The sequence below is a fragment of the Drosophila grimshawi genome, unplaced genomic scaffold (genome assembly GCF_018153295.1).
Source record: "Drosophila grimshawi isolate 15287-2541.00 unplaced genomic scaffold, ASM1815329v1 contig_1377, whole genome shotgun sequence".
Classification (NCBI taxonomy): Eukaryota; Metazoa; Arthropoda; class Insecta; order Diptera; family Drosophilidae; genus Drosophila; species Drosophila grimshawi.
Genome location: NW_025062900.1, coordinates 5824105 through 5849623, shown reverse-complemented (window position 1 = coordinate 5849623; position 25519 = coordinate 5824105). Strand labels below are relative to the sequence as shown.

The following is a 25519-nucleotide window of genomic DNA, read 5'->3' as shown; positions in this document are numbered from 1 at the left end:
TGATTTTGATTTGATTTTCTTCTTACCTTGCTGCAGTTCGCTGCGCTGTTGGTGGTCCCGCTCCTGCTGGCGTTGCGTCCACTCCATATCCTTTTTGTGCAGCTGCTGTTGCAACTCCTCGCAGCTGTGTTGCGTCTGCTGCAGCAGCGCCATTGTCTCCTCCAGCTTATCCTTCGCCTTGCCCTCCTCACAGCTCAACATGTCCATCTGCAAACAGATCCAAGCACAAATTAAATACACTTTTCAAGTCTCAAGGATATCGCTACCTGTCCTTTCCCTACTACTTATTATTATTTGCTATTTGTTTTTCAAGTGTTTCGCTGTCCTCGCGGGAAATTTAGGACTTCATCCGAATGGTTTAACGATGGGAAATTTTCAGCGATCATAAAACGGAGAAAAATGCTATTTATGGTCGGCCAGGGGAAAAGCGAGTGGAAAAGGTTGCTTCTCTTTCCACAAATATTTGTTTAAACACACATTTTAATTGCAATTTAATGAATGTTTGGAATATTTGGGGTATTCCTGCTGCTTCGATTTTTATGGAGGTTTTAGAAAGGTAAAAAAATTTCAGACTGAATAATTTCAATGAAGAAAATTATTGCTCTAAAAATAATTGTTATTTTTATTAAAGGCGAATCAATCTGCACTTGAGGCATTTACTTTATTAATAATATTTGTTTTTATATTGGCAAGCAAATGGCATCTTTGCCATAAAACAGAGAATCAGTTTACAATAACTTTTTTTTAGGAATTCTCTTTAATTCATCGAAAACAATTATTGCCTAATTGCATTCTTTGAAAATACCCAGCCACAATTAAATGTAGATCTTCCTTTACCTGTTGCTGTTCGCAATAAATATTATCCATGGCATAACTGTAACTGTTATTATTATTATTATTACTATTGTTGTTGGCTGTGCTGGACAATGTCCAGCTGATCAAATCAAAGTCCATCGTCTCGGCGGACAATGATTCGTTGGTGAACACAAAATTGTCAAACATTCTCGGACCGTGTTGAACACGACGAATACTTGCAGTAGACTGAGGAGACACAGGACTCGCCAGCCGCTTTTATAGTCAGCAGGTACGAGGACCTGAAAAGGACCTGGCAGGTCAAAATTGAAGAGCACAATATTCCTACAGGGGATTTAGAAAAAAGGATTTTCTCTCGACTTTCCAGCTCCCTTTTGTTCTACTAAAAATTGTAGTAGAAAAAATCGAAGAAAAAATATTTCATAAAATGGGTGTTGCCCTTGGTGGACCGAGAGGCGTTTTTGGCTGCTCGGTGAACGCCTCATCGCAAATATATGTCAGATCTAAGGATAGTCGATGCACATCATGTGGTTTCGGATCGGATATAACTAAAAATTAGTCACAGTTGCTGGCAGGCAGGCATTCTCTAGTTTTTGGGGCGTCCCTCGATGGGTGTCTGAATAGACTTCAATTTGCTAAACTCCCTCGAAGTTCTCGAAGCGTAGCGAATATTCAGCGCCTCTTCTTGAACTGCCACTCGAAATATGCGATACTCTCTCAGAACATCATTAATAATGCCTAAATGCCAGCAAATTTGATTAGCTCTAGTTCAAAATGTTGAGCCTCAAGTTGAGTCTTTGTATTCTGAAGAGTCTTCGATTAGCTGAGTGAAGTAGAACTTAAACATTGTATTAACTGGGTCAATACGTGGGCAAATAAGTTAAGTGAATATTCTGTCTTAAATAAATTAGATTTCAATCAACAATTTATATTTCAAATATTGTGTGGCAGAGGCACAATTGACCCAAGGGGCCTCACTAAGCAATAATAATTCAATTTCGCCACAAAATTATATTAACATTATTTATATTATTATAAAAATTGGAAGTTTGCTCTACAAAGGAATACTTGAACACTCCAAACAAACTTTATTCTATTATAAATTCTTATTCCACTGAATAAATTTGGAAACTATAAATTTTAGTCACTAATTATGATTATCCAAGGGTTCTATATCCTCTGTCTGAAGAGCCGACTATATAGAAATCCCAGTCAAGTTGCCTTGTCTCGTCTCGTCTATCTTTCTCTCTGTGGCATGCTTCAGCGCACTCAGTTAATAATCGACATCGATTGATGTCAAAGGACAAAGTTAATCCACAAATTAGACATCGTCCGACATCTGATTGATATATACACGCCTATGTCTCCTCTCTTGTCTATAGTCTATAGTATGTCTGTAATTACTGGCGTCTTCCTTCATGACTTTGTCTTCGTCTCAAAGGCTACCTGAGTAATTGGAATATCCTTTGAAATAATCCTTTCTATATGCACAAATCTATATCTGGGGCATCAGCATCATTCGCGCTGTGACATTGACAAATTGTCAGCTGTGTCTGAAATGGCTATAATAAAAATGCGCTCCTTGGCCTTAATATGATCCTTGAGTGTCCTTGCTGGAGTGTGCCTGTATGTGTGTGCGTGTGTGTGTTGCTGCGTGTGTGTGTGTTTTCCTGGTTTTCACACCGTATCGCGAAATCTCACTGGATCATCATAGTTAAATAAATATTTATGTTGCAACACACAGCGAGCAGCGCAGCCGTTTGGGCTTTTAGTGGGAAACAACAATTCTTAAGTTGAGCGCAATCGAGAAATTCCATTGAAAAATTCCCAACTAGTGCCACAAGCAGCAACCGCATGCAACAAGTTAGCCAAACATTTGTGCGGCAAATATTGTGTAATCAATGGGATTAAAATGAGACAGCAAAAGAAAGTGAAAAGGGTTTTTTTCTGCTACTATTTTGTTAAAAATTTCCAGAGGCTTAAGAACAATAAACAATTCATTTGCAGGATAAAAAGTGCAACTTAAAAAAAAAACACTTTTTTTAAATAACACAAATGATTTTAGAAGTTTGAGTTACTCTAAACTATTCAATTTGCTATAATTAAAGTGTAATTCAACTTGTTCAATTGAAATCAATATGAAACAAATCACTAAAAATACTTTTTTACGCTTTAAAATATTTGAGAATTATTTTAACGATTTTTTCAGTATTTTATCAGCATAAATCCTCTTCCATTTTTTGTTCTGTATTATTTCATATGAAAGAAAATGTCGAGTGAAATTTGGAATGCTTCGAAACTGAAAATTCCCCGCAAATGGATTTGGTTTTTAGTTATGCTCAAAACTACTTTGCTGACATATTTTAAGCTGCACATTGTCCTTGGTATATCCTGCTCAAGGATTTGCGCAATTGTGCATAAGATAAGCACTTTACCAACTTCAACTTCTATTTGCTGTTTCTTTACAAAGTATTCTACCTGCTGCAAATATTAAATATATATTGAGAAAAATATAGATAAATGTTTGCGGTTGAGAAGTCAGCAGACAAACAACATCATAAATCGATTTGGAAGGAGTTGCGAACCCAAAAACATGCAAATGTCAAAATAATTCATATTTTTATGATCTTATTATTGCTATTTAATGGCATTCACAGGTAGACAACAAGTGCAAGGAGCTAACCAATTCTTCAGTATGGAATATTCAAGTATTGTTCTATGTGGAATATAGATTGAAATCAGGAGAAAGCAATTACAGAATTCCACAAAGATGGAATAGTTCTGCTAATATCTGTGCTGCATTCCCAGTTCCAATAAATAATAGTAATATTTCTAATATATCCTTTGCATTATTTAGTTTATCTTTAAAAGAAAGTGTGTGAAAGTAATAAAAGAAGTGCATACAAAATGTGTACTTCTTTCATGAACATGTCGTTTTATCGTACTCTGTAAATCGATGCAAAATAAGTACTTCTTTCATTAGCCAGCGAATGGAAGAGTTCGCATTGAAGGCAGACTACTTTAAGCCTTTACTGGAGCAATTCAAAGGATGCATTTTCCAGTTAAAGCACAATTGATATGAACTGAAATTTGGTCGCCTTTTCGTCTTTTATAGAGCACAGAGAGCTGTTAAATCTGACACGTGTGGCAAGGTGGCAAGGCTACCCAAATGATTCATAGACAAATCCCGTCGACTATTCAAAAACTGATGACAATTAATTGAATGCAGCTGAGAGCTGGGAGAGCTGAGAGAGCCGACACCCTTTCACAGAAATGAGTAAAAACAAAGGGTCGAAGTAGGCATAGGGTTAGGGGTAAGTAGGGATTGGAATACATATATATATATATGAATAGAAAGAGCGAGAGAGAGAGATAGCAAGTGGAAACCGGCCAGCAAATTAATTAGTGCAAACACAAAAAGTGGCCTCGGCTCAAATAGCGAAACCGGATCCGGATTAAGGCACAACTGCAACAATTAAACAAAATTAGCTCAAATTTAAGCGCAGCTTAAGCCAAATTTCCAAAACTCTAACGGCCAGACGACCTCTCTTGGCCATGCCACAGTTTCTGGCCCTTTATTAGAGCAGGCTCCGAAAGACAATGGAAATCAGCAGCGCATAAAACTCGGCACAAAGTTTTAACAAAATGCCTGACAGACTGAAACCTCGGGCCAAATGTGAAACCCTTGCTGTGCCTGGCGCCAGTTAAATCCCTAACTCTCTCTCTGTCTCCCTCTCTCTCTCGCTCTCCCTCTCTCTCGCTCTCTCTCTTTCTAACTCTTAAATTGTTCTTTGTTGCATTGCAAGTGCTGCTCACCTGCTTGGACATAAACTGCACCACAATGGCGAGTCCTGTCGTCTGGCGTTGTCCTTCCTCCAGCCACTGGCTGTTGGCCTCCAGGCATTTGGCCAAGCGTTCATAGTTCAGATAACCGTTATCCATGTAACGCTTCAGGGCGGGATTGAGGGCAACAATGTCCTCCTCCACTGCACGGTGCTTTGATTGTGCTGTGCTGGGCTGAGTACCATTTTGGTCCTGTTGATTTATAGATTTACAGGCATAAATTAAATTATACAGAAATAACTAAGGAAATTAGTAACTTTTGACTTTGTTTGGAATACTGCGTAATATTAATTGAATCTACTTATGAATTGAGGTGGGTTAGTTTAGTTTGGGGCGCCTGTCAGCAGGGGAATAACATGAATCATTCCCCGATCGACTCAGTTGAGCCGTGATTTGCTATATTTCCTACAGAATATGAATTTTTTTATATGGTCTCTCAATTACAAGTTTCATCAGCATAAAATAGAATCTGTACAAAAAGAATTTCTGATATTTAATAGCTCAACTACTCAGTAGATTTTTACTAATAAGTCTTCCCTTCCCATGATTATTTCAAATTAATCAGCAAAGTTGGTTGTACAGTTCCGATTAGGAATACAAATAATTATTTTTAGCACTTTCCCAAAGTTGTTGCTTCAGTTATATATATATATATATATAGAGATACTTGCCTCATTTGTACTGGAAATTGTTTTTGTTGCATTGAGTAAATTCGACTCCGCGTTAAGCTGTTGGGGAAGATTTGGCTCCTGTTGCTGCTGCTGGCAGCAATTTGGCTCTATGGAATTGAGGGGCTGCTGCTGTTCGGGTGTGTGGCTGCCACAGCGTTGCACCTTGGGCGCCTTCTCTGCGGCACAGTTGCAACTGTTGTTGTCGGCGCCACAAATGCAGGGCAGCTCATTATTGCCGAGCGAGGCACGCTTCGAGTCCCGCGGCGTTTGTGCGGCACTCGCCACCGGCGACAAAATCAGACCCAATCCAAAATCCTGCAATTCCGTTTGATCCACGCCCGAACGCAGCGATTCTGCAAGAAGAATTCAATCAAATTATTAACTGGGGTGTTGTTTATATTGTTGATATCAAAATTGTGTTTATCGAACGAGCCAAGTGAGTGAAAGTTGACAAACAGTTGATGATGCTCATGATGAATGATGACTCAGTTCAACTCATCTCAGCCGAGTTCAGTTTCATTCGCAGCGAGATGAGTAATTGCCGCCAACAAAGTAAAGAAAATAATAGAAACCACAAGAAATGGCAGGGGATCAAAGCGGAGGCAATTGACAACAAAAAATGAAGAAGAAATAAAAACTAGACAAGAAATGGAAAGGGAAAGCAAAAGTATAAAAGTAGTGTGTATTTATGTCTTCATCAATTACGGGTGTAAGTGCCTGCCTGCCACGCCCACAGTGCCACCAGCAGCAGCAGCAGGTCAAAGGCCTGTTGGCAAAACAAGCAACAAGCCTCATCAATAACTCAAAAAACAACACAGCTCTCAAATGGGGAGACAACAGCTGTCAGCTAGCGAAGGGGTAGATAACTCTCTCTCTCTTTCTCTCTCTCACACTCTCTCTCTCTCTCTCTCTTTCTCTTTCTCTCCCTCTCCCTCTCTCTTTGAACGATCCTCCATCCAACTGCCATATCGAATGCCTAGCCATAATTCAGACAATTTCCTTACGAGCACGCGCCATAATCAATGGCTTTTGGCCATATTACCGCATTCAATTTATGGCTAAGTGCCGTACAAAATTGTCAACGCCAACCAGTACAACCTGTACCGGTCAACCACCACATAACTGCACTAGCTGCACTCGCTGCACACAATTTTTGTTTGATTATTTATCTTGTTGATAGGAAAAGTAATAATAACACTCGTAAATCAATTTCCTCGACAATTTTGCTAAATTGATTTATGAAAATGGGTTTTTGCTTAATTTGAAAATGGTTTTTCTTTTGTCGTGTTGCATGTGGCATGTTGCAGCTAAACAATATTAAATTCGCAATGCCATTTTATGCAGAATTTTAAAAACAGTTTCCCCATTTTGCAATTTTACTAAATTGTATTTAAATTAAAGAAATATTTTGAATACAGAAATTTGTCCATTTTGGCTCAGATTTGCTTGGCCATTTATGAATGGCAACTTTCTTGTTTTACACCTGCCAAAAGCAAGTCAAAGTTGCGTTCATTGCCAGATTGCCAGATTATTTGGACCTGGTCATAAATTAGCTGGCAGTGCTGGAAAAAAATAGACGTGCGACATTAAAGCAATTACTCAAATCGGTTGTCAACGGAGGCGCTGACAGTGGGCCAATTAAATAAAACTGGCAGTGGACAACGACTTTGGCCAACGGACAACTGAATAAGCAAGATAAACTCTTGATCAGTGCGCACTTTAAAAGGTGATTTGATAACTGTCTGTAAAAGCCTGAAAAACTTTACAAGCTGACTTTGTTTGCTTAATTTAATATGCAGAAAAAATGTTGGGATAGTTTCCAGATAGTTTTATAAATATTATAACTATTTATATATAAAGCAAACCTTCCTCAATTTGATATTTTTATTTGTGTTATTTTATTTTCGTAAATTTCATAAATAAAAACAATTTTTGTTTTGCTGAATGAAATATACACAATTAATTAAATAAACCAAAGTATTTTTTTATTATTTTATTTTAGTTATTTTAACATTTTTCCAACAGTTTCCAGCAATTAAAAAACATATTTCCGGCATTCCCCGCCCAGTCAAATGCCCCTTCAGCTTTCAGCTTTCCCAAATAATTTAGTCGAGAGCAATTAGCAATTATCAATTAAGATGAGAAGAGAAAATAGGAGGGGGCAACCTTGTGCCGAGACATTGAACAAATGGCACACCTGATGTGAAAGTCTCTAATTGAGAATTGCTCAAGTCGCGCGTCTTAAATTTCAATGCCACACGCCTCGTGGCACACACACTGAGGGAATTGTTCTACGAGTCTGTGGCACACGACGGACTCGAACTCATTTTGGTATTGCAAAATTCTGCAATGGCAATTAGGCAATTAAATGGCATTGGTTACACGACGATTGTTGAAGGTCAACTCATCAAACTTGGACTCTTCTCTGTCTCAGCCTGTGCAACAAGAATTTCCCAACATTTTGCGTTCTCACGCATCGCGCTGCGACTGCGACTGCGCTGCTTGCAACAAGTTGCTGACAGGATCGCAATGGGTGGCAGAATGCCTGCTGCGACAATTGTGCATTTCAACATTTGATGTTTATGGCCAAGTTAACCGACCACCTCAGTAGCTATTCAGTTATTCGCCTGAATATGGCAATAGTTTTTCTCAGCTTGTTCTGCATTTTCCATTCCATTCAGGACCAGCTTTTACGACTGGCCAAAAGGAAAAACCCAGCAGCACTGCCCATTTTCATTCAGAAGGTTGACTGAAGGAAAAGTGCAAAGATGCTACAAGAAATGCCCAAATGGATTTTCCCACGATTTTTGGTTGAACGAGAAATTAGTCAAAGTGTTTTATATATAATAATAATATAATTATATATTATTATATATATATATAATATAATATAATAATATATATAATATAAATAAATATTTTAGATTTAAAGTTACTGGAATGCATTGAGATTTTTATGAGACCTGAAAATGATGTTAGTAAATTGTTTATAATATTTAGTATTTAAATTTGAGCTAGTTTTAGATGCCTAGAAATGTTGTTTATAAGAAATGTGCCAGACACATTTTCAAGTTAAAGTTGCAGCTGAGAAAAGGTTGCTTTAATAATCGTCTACTTTATATTTATTTATGATTTTCTAATCCCTCTCTAATCTTTAATTAGTTATAAATTCAATAAAAGTTTGAGCAACTTCACTTAAGATTGTTTTTCAAGGGTAAAAATAAATAAATACTGTTACTCAAATGATAATTGGGTTTCTTTAAATATCCCTTAACTTTTAGAGCCAAACTTGCAGTGTTTAATTGAAATAAGAATCCCTGCAACACTTGAATTAAATTAGTTAAACGGAGACTTTCATGACTGCCCGTACTTCCCCACATCCCATACAACATATTAAACTACATTTTAGTTGCAAGATTTTCCAATGTTTTTCCATTCATAAAATGCATTCAATTGTTGCTTTGCCGAACTCATAATGACGGTTTTCGGTTTTTCGTCTCGGCTTTTGGGTTTTCAGCTAAAAATCAACATGTTTCAAACAACGCCTGCTGTCAACGGCAAGTCACACTGTGCGGCACCGTGGGACGCGTTGCTTAAATGCTGACCAACACACACACACCCAACACACACCCCACAAGGCACATGAAAAATAGTTGAAATTCCAAAATAACTTATTTGGCATTAGGCAGGGGCAGGGGCAAGCAGGCAGGCAGCTATTCTGTATTCGTTTGAGTGACTGAACTGAACTTCACTTGATGTATTCACACACGCACTCACACACACACACACACACACACACACACACATTCACACACATTCACACACACACACACATTTGTGGTTTTGGCCACATTTGGAAAATGCAACCTGTCTTGGCCCATGGCGACTCACAAAAATGTTAACGAAAACAAAACAAGTCCATTGCAAAAATGCCCGTAATTAAAAGTAAACACAAAAAAAACTGCAAAATTTTGAAAAAGTGGCAAAATGGCAAACTGGCAAACTGGCATTTCCAATTAGCTGCGTTCACCAAAAAACAACAACAAAAATAAATAAAAATCTCACTTGAAAATTTCAAATGTGGCTCTTGGCGGAGAAATGTCTGTTTAGTTTTCCCGGGGAGCCTTTAAAAGGGAGGGGGCATAGTTTGTTGCCCTGTCTAGTTAGTCAGTTTAGACAGTTTTATTTGCAGTTTTAATTACAATTTAACTGACAAGTATTTAGTAGTAACTACAAGCAAGAGAAGGGGTATGATGAGGGGGGGTTGTTGAGGTGCAGAATGGTACAATTAAAGTGTCATTCATTTTGACTACTCACAGCATTTAGCAGGGGCGTGTCAGCGACAACATAAATAAAGCTCAAGTGAAATTAATGCAAATTGCTGGTGGCAAAAAAAAAATGTGCAAAATCTTTAATAATATAATGAACACATCTAAAATGTATATATATATAAATATATATTTTCACATTTAAATTGGTCAGTGGGGAGAAAAGATTCCATTAAATCAAGCTGACATCATAAGCCTTTTCATATCATGTTTATTTAAGACATTTTCTTGCTTATCATTTGTGTATTTTAATTGGGATTTCCATTTAGATGTGACCATATTAAATATAAACTACCAATGTGAGTCCGGCTGCTGCATAGCAGTCAGCTTTGTGTCAATCACTAATCAAGTGAAAACCAAAATTACTCAACACTAGTTTGGTGTGGGTCCTGAAAAGATACTTTTAAAAGTCTAATAGGGAATTTAACATACTTTTTCTGATTTAAGCTAAACTTTCGAGAAAAAATTATAACAAATTTGATTCAGACATAAAAATCGGTTTGATTTTAACAAAGTTATTGCAGACAGAATTATTGGAAAATCATTTTTTGCTTATGGTAAAAACTACAATTAATCAAGACTAGGTTTTTGCGTGTGTCCTAATAAGTCTATAAAGAATTCTATATACAAATCAGCTAAAATCATTATCCCAATTTAGCATAGAATAAAACTCATCAACTTGATTAATTTGAAATTTAAATTCAGTTTGGTTTAAACAAAGACAGAATTTTTGGTAAGCGATTTTTGGTAAAGTGGCCAAGTGTAAGATAAAGAACAGATGCACAATTCAAACAGATACAGGTACATATATGTTTATAGCATTATAAAAACTTGCAATATCAATCACTAAACGTTTACAAATTTCCAAGAACTCGTCTGCAACAAAGGCAACAATTATCCAAAAGAACACGTTTACAAAGAAAAGAAAGCAAAAGCTGAGTTGCAAACAAAGAAAACTTTTGGCGGCAAAGAAAATAAATTAATTATTGACATAAAATTGTAAACTTTGGTTTTTTAAAATAAAAATTGAAATCGCAGCAAGGTTTATAAACAATTTTGCAAATGTAAACAAATTGTTCGAAGCGAAAAAGAAGGCGAGCAATAAATGTGACCAAAGAAGCGGAAGAAGTTGTCAGTCGAGTGAACTAACGAATGAATCAATGAATGTCTGCTGAATGTCAATCAAAACGCTGAGCAGAGCTGAAGCCCAGTTCGAGATGGGTCCAAGATAGGCCAATGAGTGATGAGTGATATTGATGAAAGACGCCAACAGCTGTGGATGTGGAGAGGGAAGCATGCTTTTATAGCACTTTTAGCCGCATTACATTTCGAAATTGCTTTTGCCTCTGCACTGGACGAGACGCACTTCAAGGTCACAGCCCCCCACTCCACCCTTTTCCCTACATCTTCCTCTCCCCTCAACTAAAACAGAAATACAAATAAAACGCGTTCTTTTTTTTTATCTTTACTTTGGTTTTTGGCACAAGTTCTAATGCCTATTTTTAGATATGTTGGGAACGCGTTGCCTCTCTTTTTTTTGTTGTACATTGTATTCACTTTATTTGGCACAATAAGCCAGTGGCAGCAAATTAAAGCCAAAAAACACAAAAACACAAATACAAATACGTAATTTACCAATTAATCACGAAAAGCTCACATTATTATTTACATGAGCACAATTTCAGCGAGTGTGTGCCACAAACAAGGCAATGGTTCATAATTTCTTCATATGCAAACATATATATAGACATATATATATATATTTAGTGTACAATAATACAGTATTTATTTCATTGTTTTTTTTTCTTTCTTTTTGCGGTTGGCAGCCCACAAACACAGCATATACATAAAATACAAATGATTAATGTAAAATCGCAAGAGGAGAGTTAAAAGAGTAAAGCTGATCGAGAGTTTAAACAATTTAATAATGCGCTCGAAATAATAATCAAAAATAATAATAATAAACACAAAAGTTGTACACTAATCTATACTCCCAATCTTTAAACGTATTCTTTGAGTTCCTTTGTAGAATTTTCCTAATTGAAAAACATTTTTTTAAATATTTGTTTATCATTTTATTATTAATAGTTGCTCTTTAAGTTCCGGAAAAATATATTATATTACATTTCCTCATTACAAAAAAATACAGAAATTATGGTTTGAGGTTTTGTGGTTTTGTGTCGAGGTTTTCGAATAATTCAGTACTTCAGACAGACTTAACTCATTACGAATAGATTATGGAAGAAAATATATTCCAAACTATGTAGCATTATTCGAAAAACAAATATACAATATTATAAATATATATATATACTAGACTAGATTGTCATTTGTTTATTGTGCTCTAGGTCAGAGCCCATAATATTTGTTGTTTTGCTTTGGGGATTTGTGTTTAATGCCTGTCTTTGTCCGCCTTGCCTTTTATTTGTTTGCATATTATTTTTGTTTGATCGACGTTGGCGGATGCATTAAAAAAAAGAAGCAAAAATACAAATGTTGCGAAAATTGCGCCGTCAAAATGATCACCTTGAATATAGATAGATTTATATAGATTTTCGAGAATGTCGAGCACTCACCGCCAATGCCCTCGTCCTCAACATTTTCCTCGTAATCAATGTTAACGCAATTTGTTGCCTTGCCACTTTCACACATTTTCACAGCATATCGATAACGATAACGATTAACAATTTGTCAAGCTCGGGTTGTTGTTGTTGTTGTTGAGCTTTTCTTTTCCCTTAAAACATCCACTTTTGTTGGGCAATTTTGTTTGCAGCACATTTCGCGACGAATTTTTGTTGCTGGTCACTCAACGAGCAAACGACAACTGAGCAAATGAGCGCCAAAAACGCGCATTGATCCCAACAACAACAACAACAACGAACAAACAATAACAACAACAAGTGAGCAAGCAAGCAGCACGCCCAAGTTCTAAACATAAACTATTAATGAATTTCAATACGAAAAGAAAAAGACGCGAGCTTTGCATTGGACATTTTGCTTGGTCAGTTGCCGTTCGCTAATTGCGACACTCAACTCAACACAGTGCGTAGCTCAGCGACGGCGGCGACTAAGTGTGGTGAATATGCGCGCGATCGTTGAGTTTTCATGTTCGTTAATTTATGCGTCGTCGTTGTCGTTGTTGTCGCCGTGCGGCATTCGTGCTGTGCATTCACAACAGAAACTATGCGCCTAATTAGAGCCGAGAGCGACAACGAGACACGAGACTGCCTGACGTCAGCGGTCAAGAGCCTGCAGCGAGAGAGAGGCAGACAGACATAGAGAGAGAGAGAGAGAGAAAGAGAGAGAGAGAGCAGTAAAGCTGGGCGCAATTGCAGTTGACACGCGTTGAGTGCACTTCAACGACAGCAGTGAGAAGAGAGCGAGAGAGGCTAAGCTGAGACCGAAGCAGGCGACAATTGTATTTGACAAGCGTTGCGAGCGATCGCTTCGTCCAGCCTTTGGTTCGGGGTCGTTCCATGGGTCAGTTAATAGCTTTAGCAGCAGCAGCGCTGGAGGCAGAGACGGAGGCTGCGTTGAAATGTGCGCAATCTTAATTAATTTCATCTGACACCAGGCAAACGCAAGCACAGTGGTGCAATACGTGTTAATCTTATGTTCAATTTAAATGTCGACTTTCTAATGCATATAAATTGCAATGCGTACAAATGAGAGAAAACAGTAATTGAGAAATAAGATGCAAGAAGAAGAAACTTATTGGGTAGATAAATAATGACAAAAATTTTCATTTTAACTTGCATTTCGACGGAAAATTGTATTTTAAAATTACTGCAGTGGATTATTTATCATATTTTTTAGAATTTGCTATTGCAATGGAAAAATTGATTTGATTTTATATAATTTTACCATTGATCTAGAAATTATTATTATCAAATTTAGCTTGTAAAACATTTTTTTCAACTCGATTAATGCCTTAATTAGAAAGCCAAACAACTTCCAAAGATAAATGTTGTAAATATCATAAAATCAAATAAAATCGTTAATCATTTGCCTTTGTAATTTAATCATTTCAAAATGCTCTTAAATTGTTTTTTAATTTTCTTTTTTTATTGGAATCATTTGAAACGACTCAAACGATTGCATAATCCTCGCACCACTGTGCATAGCGGCTAAGGCAACGCATGGGGAAATTGTTGCCAAAATCAAGCATAGGGCCTGGTGGCAAGTGGCAAGTGGCATCTAATTAATGAGTCCAACATAAATCAAAATTTAATCGCCTCAAATCATAGCAGCCCCCAAACAGCTGTGCGGCCCCAATTGGGGCTCTGCTTTCTTCTGCGTAGGCGGCATCAAGTGTTGTGCTTAAATTGCCTCTGCCACGCAACACTGAAGCAACAAAAACAGCAGCAACTAATATATACGTATACATATATAGAGGCTTGGCCTACTGAACTTGTCAACAAGTGTTAATTGCGACAACGATAAAAAAAAAAACATAAAAATACAACAAGAACAAAACTAAACAAAGCCAAAAGGCCCATTGCGAAGAGTTTGTGCGTAAATCAATGGCAGAAAGTTGGCAAGTAAAATGAGAGAAGGGAAAACTATAAAAAAAAACAGCCAACACATAAAAAAAAGAAGTAGCAAAGAAATAACCTGCAGGCAAACAACGTTGGCAGCGAAGCGAAACCAAAGCAACGGTAAAAATATAAATAAAATAAAAATAAAACAATGCATAAATCCACATTTGCCATAAATCTACAAATCCAGTAAAGTGGTAAGAAAAATGGTTGAAATACCCACCGGCAAATGAACAGTCGGGAAATGAACTAATTTATGCGCTTTGCAACTACAAAATGTATTTAAAAAAAAAGGCAAAATAAACTCGAATCATTAAATACCAATTATTGTCTACGGCAAGCAACTTGCAACACTTTTAGAGCCCAAAAAAAATAAGTAGCTTTTACTACGATATAAAGAAAATATCAAATACTATAAAACAAACAAACGATGCAAATCACAATAAATTCTGGAAAATTGAAAGAGTTGAATGCCAAATTGAAAAGTAATTTTCCTTGACTTTAATTTCCGTAATGGAAATGTATAATATACTCGTAAATGACCTACTCATATATTTTTTTCTCGACGCTTGTCCCACTTTAGCTACTATTCCCGACTATCTAAAATCGATTAATAGCTTGTAAGCCACACACTCACACTATAAAATATATATATATATATTTAGCTGCCCTGTTTTTTTTTTTAGGCACACGACCTTAATTATGGCTCTGGCTAAGAGATGATGACTTGCATTCAGTCTGGGCCAAAAGAACCGCATGTAAAACGATAAATAAACAAGTTCAATGCAAATGGCACACAAGCAGCAACAAACAACCAACAATCAACAATCAACAACAACAGCAACAACAACAACAGCAACAAGGCAACACATTGTGAAAAATGTGCCATCGTCAACATTTAAAACCAATTTGCTTATCTAGCGACTTAGCATGCAAATTGCGCATACGCCCCGTGTGTGCATAAATACATATACATTTATAATAATGTATGCCGCCGCATGCAGCCCAAAAGCAACAACCAACAAGCAACAACCAACAATTGGCAACTGGCAGCCGGCACTTTGGCCATTGGCTGTCAGCCAAAAACACAGAAAAAAAAGCTACTCGAGTCTGTAAGGCGGTTATCAATCAATTCAATTGTTATACCCTGTAACCATTAAGCAAATTACTTGAAAAGGGTGCTATGAACTATATAAAGCATATATTAGTTTATATATTCCTTAACAACTCATCTGGATAACTTAAGGAGTATCCCCGACTTTTCATACATTTCCGTTTTCGCCAATGTTAAATATTAAAGGAAAAAATATTAATTTAGTTTGTTTTCTCAATCAATGAATTTGAGTTTCCTCAGGGTATTTTGAGACCGAATACACTTGAGAGTCGTTCATGTTGCAACTACTGCAGCTGAGTGCAACAAATTGTTGCGCTTTGCTGCGCAAAATATAGTCGATGGGGGCCAGGCCAGCAACAACTTGGCCGTGTTGCCTGCTGTGGGCTGCTGGTGTTTTGGCCATTAGCTGTAGCCGTTGGCCGTTACGAGGCCTGCACTTGACTCCATTAGTGGCAGACTGGCGGCTGGCCGGCAGAGTCAGACAATCAGGCTGGAGGCGCCACAGCTTGATGCGGTCACAGTTTGTTAATTCGCAGCGAGCACCGTTAATTAACGCAGCGCACCGATTTAATTATCATTTTTTCTTCGTTTTTTTGTTTAATGATTTTATTAATTAATCGATTTGTGGTCTTAAATAGATTTTTGGGGAATTTTAAAAGCAAACCACACTTCAGATCACTTAAGGGGAGCACTCGATGATGACATCAGCATGCCATTCAAATTACAGCATGACTATTACAATACCCTAGTAAAAAAAGCCATATTACTTCAGTGAAATGCTTGCTCCACAGTCTGAGCAGCACTGTAAACAAGCAGTGTGTGCATGCTAAACAGTTCGAGAGCAACTGAATTCCTGCGCATGTTCTATGCTAACACTCTCGCTCTCCCGCTCTCTCTGTCTCTCTCGCTCTCTCCTGCTCAGCTGTCAACTGTGCTCAGTGAGCAATAAGTGTCAGTGTGTCAAAAAACAAACACAGACACAACACATGCAAAAGCACATTATGCAATTTTTTATGCTGACATACGCAGACGTGCGCAAGCGAGAGAGAAAGTGACTGCCTGAGAGAGCGCGAGCAAGCCAGAATGTGTCGCTGATGTTCTGCTGCTGCGGCTGCTTCTCTGCTTCCTCTTTCTACTTTGCGTTTACTTTATTATTATGGTAACTGCAGTTGGGGTAGTCTGTGCCTTGTATGACTGATGATGACTCATCGCAGGCAATGATAGCTTAGCGGAGAGCGGGGGGAGACGGAGAGTAAGTAAAAAGGAAATTATGAGCTTATGAGTCAATTGTACTCGCTCGCACTTGTTTGTATTCCTTACGCTCTCCTCTTCTTCTACTTCTTCTTCTACCTCGTGCTATTCCATTGAGAGATGCTTTTTCTTATTATAGCGTAAAAATCAATAATGGTCCTTTTGATGGCGCCGGAAAGCAGTCAACGACGACAACGACGACGACGACGAAGCTGATGTTGTGTGTGTGTGGGGGAAAAGTTGTCTTTCTTTGTAGTTTGTTTTTGTTTTCTTGTTGCGCCTACAAAATGCGTACATGCGCAGAATAACCAACAAACATGTACAAAAAAAATCACATTCTAAAAACAAAGGATGTCTGTTTGAAGTAAGCACAAAAAAATACATGAATAATGAAATAATAATAGAAATCTATCCTTATGGAAAATGTATAAAAATGGAAAAACTAGAAAATTTACAAATAATAATAATAATAATAATATATTATATATATATTATTATATTGTTTATTATAATGCATATGTACATAAAAAACGCGAGAGAAAAACGAAAACAAAAATAATAAAATATATTTCATCTATAAATAAAAACCATTTAGCAGCAAAAAAAATAAAATAAATTATATTTATTTTTATATTATTTTATTATAGTACATCTAGACTTCGCCGATCTATCCATATTTTGGGAATAAAATATATATTTATCCAATATAGATATACATTTATTTGTAAAGAAGATATAATATTAATTTCAGGTATTCCCGAACATATTATCAAGCTGTTTAACCCAGAAAAGTTTCCAAAGTGATCCATCATAACTGAATATGTCATAAATTAATGTTCCCCTTTATCAAACATCAACAAGTCAAAGCCAAACTAACTGAAAACTTTTACCATCCAAATTATCAGTTAAAGTTTTTTGTCTGTGACGACTTTTATGCGATTCGCTTGGGGCGCAAAAACAAAATCCACACAAATGACTTGTCAAAATTAAACAAACATTCATAAATAAGATTATATAGAATTAGATATTTCCTTGTCTATGATAACAAAAAAGAAACGAAAAACGAAAAACACCAAAAACAAAAAAAGCAAACAAAATCGGATTTGAAACGCGCCAAAAAGGCGAAATTAGACAACAAAATGGAGAGAAGAGAATTACAAGTTAAAGAAGAGAATTACAAGGGAAATATAAGAAGGAGCGGGGCAAGTGGGGAGGGGGTGGGGCAGGTAGGTGCTATAATTGCGCCAATGAAACAGGTGGCAATTTTTTTTTTGGTTAAACTAGACGACAAATTTTGACGGCACAACAGGAAATTGTGGTCATAATTTAAAAGAACATGTAACTTAAAGTACACAAAAAAAAAAACCAAGAAAAACATTAAATTTAATAACTTGGCTATTAGATAACCGCTAAGCTGTTAGAGTTTTCAGGTGTGTTTTTGCCGTTAGCCATGATTTTTGCTGCTTTGTTGTTCTTGTTGCTGTTAATGTTTTTGTGTTTATTGGGTTACTTCATGCTGATGATCTTAACTCATAAAATGTTGGCTTGTTAACCGAAATAGCCGCTGGCCATAACTCACAATCGCCATTGTTCTGCTCTCTATTATTTAGAGTGTATCAGGTTTTTCAGGCCAAAATGGGTCAAATGACTGAATTCCAGATGAAGCCACAAAGACAACAGCTTGTTGGCCAATTCACAATTAGATGCAGATTATTATTATGCCAAGTCTAACAAAATGTTAAATCATCTTGTGCAAATCTACAAAAGGGCAGTGAAACTAAGGTTAAAAAGTTTCCCCTCTTCGTTTTAGCCATGTTTTTCTATAAATAAAGTGCCTTTATCTCAGCAGACTACCAGCTCAGGAACAAAATTTAATTTAAATGAAGTTTGGTATGTTTTCCTGGTATGTTTGCTGTTTTAAGTACAGGATATTCTCTAACAGTTTTCTTAGTTCTTATTAACTTTGTTTTACCATATACTCTAAGGAATATATTATGTTATAAGGGTTCATCACATTACGAGGTATCTTGAATGCAAGTCATGTTCAAAGTGATAAGTGAAGAAACAACAATAGTCCATACAGGTTTTTATAGGGTATCTAGGGTATCACTTGTACTTTTTGGAGTTCCAAAAATACAAACAATTCTCACTCAATTTTTTAACATTATTTTTCTAGCGTATCCTGGCAACGATTCTCTCTTATTCCTTGAAGTTGATCTATGTTTTCATTACAAATTATCAGAAATTTTTACATGATTTTTCTAGAGTATCTTCTTCATGTATTTTCACATTGATATATAAACAAAAATAGGGTATCTCTGCTGCGAGCATTCATTATCTTAATTTCACATTGATAAATAAGCAATTCTCACAAGTTTCAATGTCATTTGCTAGGGTATCTCTGCGGCGTTTACTTTTATTCCCTTGAGTTCTGTTTGCTGTTCGCATTGATTTTTCTCAGAATTCGAACAATCTGTTTTTCATTCTTTTCATTCTTTTCTTTTCACTCACCGGCAACGAGGAGCTTTTTGTCTTTTTTTGTTGTGGTTGTTGTTGCTGTTGCTGTTGTTGTTGTTGTTGGTGTGGACTTCTGCCTACGTGGCAATCGAAAGGAGTTCCACAGGAAGGAGCTGGCGGATGTGGCAGATTTGTGTTTGCCGCGTTGCACATCCATATCGTGGCTATTGCTGCTGCTGCTGTTGCTGCACGAGGTGGCAGCCGCCGTCAATTTTGTTGGTATCCTTGTGGCAGGCGGCAATTTGCCAGCTTGTCCAGCATTATTGTTGTTGTTGTTGCTGTTGCTATTGTGATGATTGAGCAACTTTTTGGCCGCTGCATTGACCGGCTGAGTTGTTGCATAGATTGAATGCTGTGCGACGGCAGCATTCAGATTCTTGCCATATTTCATATCGTTGGGATAGTCCTTGTAACTGTATTTCTTAGCCTGCGCATTTTTGTGATTTTTCAACATTTGACGCAATTCGTGAACGTCCGCGGCCGTTGGCAATGAATACGTCGACGTCGACGTCGATGTCGATTTGCGGCTGCTGCTCGCATTCAAATTCTGTGCGGAGCCATAGAAAAGCGACACAAACTCATTCAAGCCCATTTTCCACACTCAGAGCGAGAGCGAGAGAGAGAGCAAAGAGAGAGAGACGAAGGCGCAGGCGCAATAGCTAGAATCGAATGCTTGTCAAACTGTAGTCCACGCAAAAGTGTTATACACAGCAGGCAGCGCGACGCAACAGTCTCGTTCGTGCTCGTTCTCTCTCTCCCTCTTTTGAACACTCTTTCTTTCTTCGCACTCAGACGACGCAGACAACGCAATAAAATAAACTAAGGCTCGGCGCAGAAAACGTCTGTTTGTTTGCAAGCGCGACGCGCGACTAACTTCAAGCCACAGGCGACGGCAGCGCCAAAAGCCGAAATAACGGCGCTCAAAGCATAACAAACAACAACAACAACAAAATGTACAACTTCAAAGCTTATGTAAAGAGAAATGCACAAAAAAACAACAACAACAACAACAATAGCAAATAACGCAAAAGCAAATATATAAAAATTGTAAGTGCTGCTATGAGGAAAAGTAGGTGGGGATATAAACCCAATTGTAATTATGCATAAGAAACATAAAAAACAATAAAAAAAAAAATAGCATAAAGTAATAGATTATTAGTAGACAAAGCAAAAGACAAAACAACTGGCAAATGTTATCTAACCAAATGGCAAGAAATGTGACTTTGACTCGGAAATTGAAAGCTCGACTTGAGCAAGCCGAAATAATAACACAACTAACAAAACACAAATTGTACATTTCAATATCTCATCAAATCTCTCGAGCGAAAAGCGAGCTTACAAATTTTTATGTACAGCATTGTTCTCGTGAGGGGGGGTTGCTATCGTTAATCGGTTTATCGGTTTAATTTTGATTGCAGCCAAGTTTTCAGAGTTTGCAAAACTTCATAATACGCTTATTCCTCATTAGGAACAAGTGAGAGCTTTGCAGTTGACTGGGGAATACTCTGTTAGAAGTCGAATACCAGCTGAGTTAACTAATAACTGTCAAAAATGTTTATTGCTAGCTTCGTTCATTGATTAATCGTTAATATAGCTTTTATTTATCGATCTTATATTAATCTGTACCCCTGATTACTACTCCAAAACTGAGATATATCTAAGATTTTCCAACAGTGCATGTCTAGAAAAAAAGCCATGAGAATCTTTAAGTTTAGTTCATAGGCCATCTACCCTCCAACTTGAATGACTCTAGCTTTAACTATATGATACATATACGAATTTATCGATTTACAATTATAGATTTTTATCGCTTTTCTAGTCCCCAATTTACCATTGAAATTATGCCTGATGCGATCATAGACAAATTTTAATTTTAAATCTAAACGAAATTTTCATTTATAAAAACCTTTTTTTAGTCCACATTGAATAAATAAATAAATGAATACCTTCCTATCAGAGTATAAATAATGTTCTTTCTTTTTGCAAGCAATCAGTCAGAAAAATACATAAAAAAAACTCTTTTAATCTAAGATCAACTTTTACTACCAGTAAATCACAAGAAACTGAGAAAAAGTCACAAAACTTGGCGAGCCACACAGGAAAAAAGAAACAAATTGTTTTTTGCAATTTGATTGTGGTTTGAGGAAGAAGAATTTAATGGCTAATAGTTAATTAACAGCATAGATATGCGCATAGATATATTTGTAATTATGCTTTTCACTTGACGGGCAAAAACAACAACAGCAAAAAGAGTGTGTTTCGGCCATTTCCCCCTTTCGCTGGTTTTTCGCTTGTGGCTTATATGGCCAGAGAGAAAAAGGTTGGCTGTAATTGTAGACATTGTCATTTTGCAAAGTCGTCGCCGTGACTTTCGCGTCACACTTGGCCAACAGCAACAACGGGGGGAGGGGAGTAAGGGAGGCAGATAGACCAAGTAGTCAGCAGCAGTTGTTGTTGTTGTTGTTTAGTTTTATTTTGGGCCTGGCCTGGAATAGCCAATGACTGACAGAAGCCAGCAACAAGCAGACAAAAAGAAAGATACAGATTTAAAAATTAGAGCAGAGCTGCTCATTAACAGCCATGCTCCACTTGTAAGCCAAGTTAAGAGACTCGTTTAATTATAACAGCAAAAAAAGCAGAGAAATAAATACAATTTTATTAAAATTACTCACATAAATCTCTAGGCAAATAGAATGGATTTTGCATGTAATTCCCCGCTTAAAAAACTGATTAACCCCAATTTATTTTTGCCAATTTTGTGTTACCTCAATATAATAATAATAATAATAGCAATGAGCAGATATTCATTAAAAATATGATTCGAAATTGATTAAAATAGGAGTGCACAATTACCAGAAAAAAGTAATAAGCAAATTATGAAAGGAAACCCATAAAGACGAAGCGGAGCTGCTCTAATAAAGTCAATTAAATATTCAGTTAAGTGCTGCTTTTGAAGAGCCGAAATAGATGGCTTCATTGTCAAGTGATTTCTGTTTAATCTGGCCAATAATTATCTGCATGAGCTGGGAATACTTTTCAAAAAGTAATAAATAAGGTAAAACGAGCAACGATAAAAAGTCAATAAATAAAAACAGAACAAGTAAGCAGATACCCTGAGAGCAAGTCTTTACCTAACAAGTATTGTATGTCTGAGATATATTTTTGAATAGTTTACATATTATTGCTATATATTTGATGTATTTTAGCGAGTTTCTTCCGGGTTCCTCAAACGCTCTTGTTTGATTGTGATCAGTATCAAGTTCAGGCTTATACATAAAGATATATGTTAAAAAATGTATCGTTAAAACAAAATAAAGTTCAGCTGCGTTGGGTGTATTGAACTCTATATTTTCTTTAATTGAAGTCTCTAATATGTTTCCAGACTAACGAAATATGTCTATGATGCTAATCAGGAATATAAATGATATACTTGATGGGGTCGTGGAAGCTTTCTTATGTCTGTTGCATACTTTTACCGAAAACTCTTTAAAAGCAAGCGTCAAACATCATTATAAAGTCGTAATCCCCTTTCCTATGTATGCTACAATCAGCATAGACACGAATAGCGTGCCGGATATAATGTATATATCTATATATATATATAAAGCATATTCGCATGTGATTGTGATTGCAAATTGAAAGTATTACACAGGAAATGTGCCCTTTTTTTATATAACATTTGACAATAGTTGAAATCTGTTTTGAAAGTGTCCAAAATTGCTTAAATTATTCCCCCCTGCTGCTGCAGCAACTCTTTTTTTCTTGATTTTTTCGGTGATTGCGTACTTTAAAGTTGACTTGGCAATTTTCCCACCTTTTTTTTCTTAAAGTTAAAAAAGATATTAAAAATGATTGCCATATATAACGCAGTTCTCACGCTGTCCCATAAAATATTCAAAAATTCAATTACACGAATCCCTCCCCCCCTTCGCACCCCGCACCTATTCTCCACACGGCTCGCTTTAGTTTGCTCAGCAATTTATGCAATCGACTTTTTGGTTTCAGTTTTGGTTTTGGTTTTGTTTTGTTTTTGGCTTTACATCTTTGGCTTTTGAGCCAAGTTTTTGTTTGTTTGCAAATCAGATGAAAAAAATAAAATCTGCATTTTTTCATATTTTTATTTGTCATGCCAAATTAAGCTTGTGCAATAATTTGCCGATTTCTTAAATGGCACACTTAATAAACAATACTCAACTGCACAGTTCAGCAATATTTGCAGCATTAATGATTAATTTGTAAACTGTTTAATTGACTTTAACACTTGTAACTTCTTTTTTTATGTGACACACTTTGTGAGAAGCGATGACGAAAGTAAAACATTTTGTAACTTTGGCTAGAATTGACTCTTTTTTTTTATTGGAAAACAATAAAAGAAAAGTGGCAGAAAACAGCAAATGGGAGCAGAGAGGCACCTAACAGGGCCAGAACTGTTTTGTGGCATAGGAAAACTCACAATACGTGTTCAATCCTCGAATTGTAAGATAACCAAGCAGGATTCTCATCGAAGGGTAAACAAACACGTACGCGGCACCAGTCATGACCGTAATAAAACCGCGATAAGAGTTCTTCGAACTGATAGGATAATGAGTCTAGACGCATTTGTAGCAGTAAATATGTGCCTAGATAATGTCCCAAGTATGATAAGAATAATTGTATATAGCTGTAAGATAATTTAGAAGTTTTCAATAAACCTACCGTAGCAATTCGGCAGCAGTCTATGCTCGATACTTAGACAACGTCGTTGTGCTCTAAATTTGCTCTTAGAACTTAGAAACGAAGAAATACTGGGCAGAGACTGGGCAGAGACACCAGGCCTCCGACAAGCCAGAGACAGATATCTTTTGGGTGGCTATAATCTTAAGCAGAAGATGCAGCATCCTAGGAATGCATGTTATGAGTTTCAAAGACAAGAAGCTCTCAACCCAGCAAAGATTCTCGCATTCTTCGTGCTAGAACTGGGGTTGATGAAGGAGCTATAGGCTCACAATAGATCGAGTAGCTCACAGTGCAGGTATCCCAATAGAATTAATAATAATAATAACAAACAGGAAATAAAAATGAAATATGAATTAATAAATATAATCAGAAGTGAGAAACTAAAAAGAACTACTAAATTAGGCACGCTGACTATTATTAAATACTCCTGCAGATGAAAGTAAGCCCGCCGGCATCTAAATTTCAGATACAAGTATTTAATAAATTTAAAAAAATATCATTTTATAATTGATTAGCTGAAGTTAATGATCGTAAGCAAAGTCAATTGAACAAAATGCAAATTTCGCCGCAAATAATCAATTTTTTTCTGTCATTTTATTCGATTTGACGATTAATGATTGACGATTGACGATGACGATTATAAGATATTTGTTGTGTGGGTGGTTTATTTACTAAATTTTTATTGTTACGCATGACGAGCAAAATGGAAAAAGTAAAAGTTTATAAAAAAATGAAAATGATGAAAAAGGTGCGTGTTGCTTTTGCAGGTTTTCTTCTACTATTTGTCGGTCATTAACTTGTTTTTTTTTTTTATTTTTTTGCCATCATTTGCAAATGATGAGCTGGAGGGGGGCAGAGCGAGAAAGAGAGAGAGAGAGAGAGGAAATGAGCGGGGCTGAGCTCAGCTCAAATTGGGGAGCGACAAATGCTTTGACACCGCATTCATCAATTAATCGAATGAAAGCGTGAAAAATGGCCATAAAACATGAAGAGACCCACAACGAAATCAATGAACTTCTCTGCTTGTGTGTCTTTGTGTGTGTGTGTGTGAACATGAGATAAAATTAAACGAGTAACCAAGCGAAAATAGTTGGCGTGCTCAAGATTTGTGCTTTCCTTGTTTTCATTTATTTATTTTTATATATTAATAACACAATCAAATTAAGTGACAACTTAATTGAACGCATGTCGCTTTTAGTGTGGAAAGCAATAAATAACAGTTTGACTAGCAAGCAGTGCAAGCAGTTTGCTTTTAGTGCTAGTCAACGTCGGGAAGATGATTGAGTATTGTTTTACTGGAGCAGTAATCCTAACTAACTAAACTAGTCCTACCAGAAAATAATTAACTCAGTTAAATCAATTAATTCTTGTATTTTGGAGCACCTTGGTTGCCATTGCTGCTTAATATAAGTTAGCTTAAAATTAAAACTTTATATAAAATAAATTTAAAAATATATTAATTAATCTAGTGCCACAAGAAAATCTGATTTAATAATATTTTGATATTACCTATTTAAAATTTGCAGTGCAATTTGAGTGCAAGTTTCATTTTATGTTGCACAAGAAGCATATTTTTCTATCTAAAGCCAATTTGTTTTTTTTTGGCTAATATCTTTCCCATCTGCTAATTAAAACTTTTTGTCTTTTGCTACTTCTTTTAACTATATGAATTTGTCAGCAAATTATTGTTTAAACTGTTTCCGTTTAAGCTTAAATAACTCTTTGGGT

The 25519-nt window shown here is 36.4% G+C and overlaps 1 protein-coding gene across 3 annotated transcripts in view; it reads right to left on the bottom strand.

The window, feature by feature from the left end:
• LOC6561730 (myosin-J heavy chain) overlaps positions 1 to 25519 on the bottom strand; it is a 79059-nt gene that overhangs the window by 2304 nt on the left and 51236 nt on the right. For 2 of the 3 annotated variants that reach the window (XM_032736696.2, XM_032736697.2), the window contains 3 exons: positions 5328 to 5680; positions 4630 to 4848; positions 27 to 207 (listed from right to left, as the gene is read on the bottom strand). In XM_032736696.2, coding sequence (XP_032592587.1) covers positions 27 to 207; positions 4630 to 4848; positions 5328 to 5680 — 753 coding nt within the window. Of the gene's footprint in view, positions 1 to 26; positions 208 to 4629; positions 4849 to 5327; positions 5681 to 12231; positions 12553 to 25519 lie in introns of those variants that run through there. The other variant, XM_032736698.2, reaches the window with a different exon arrangement.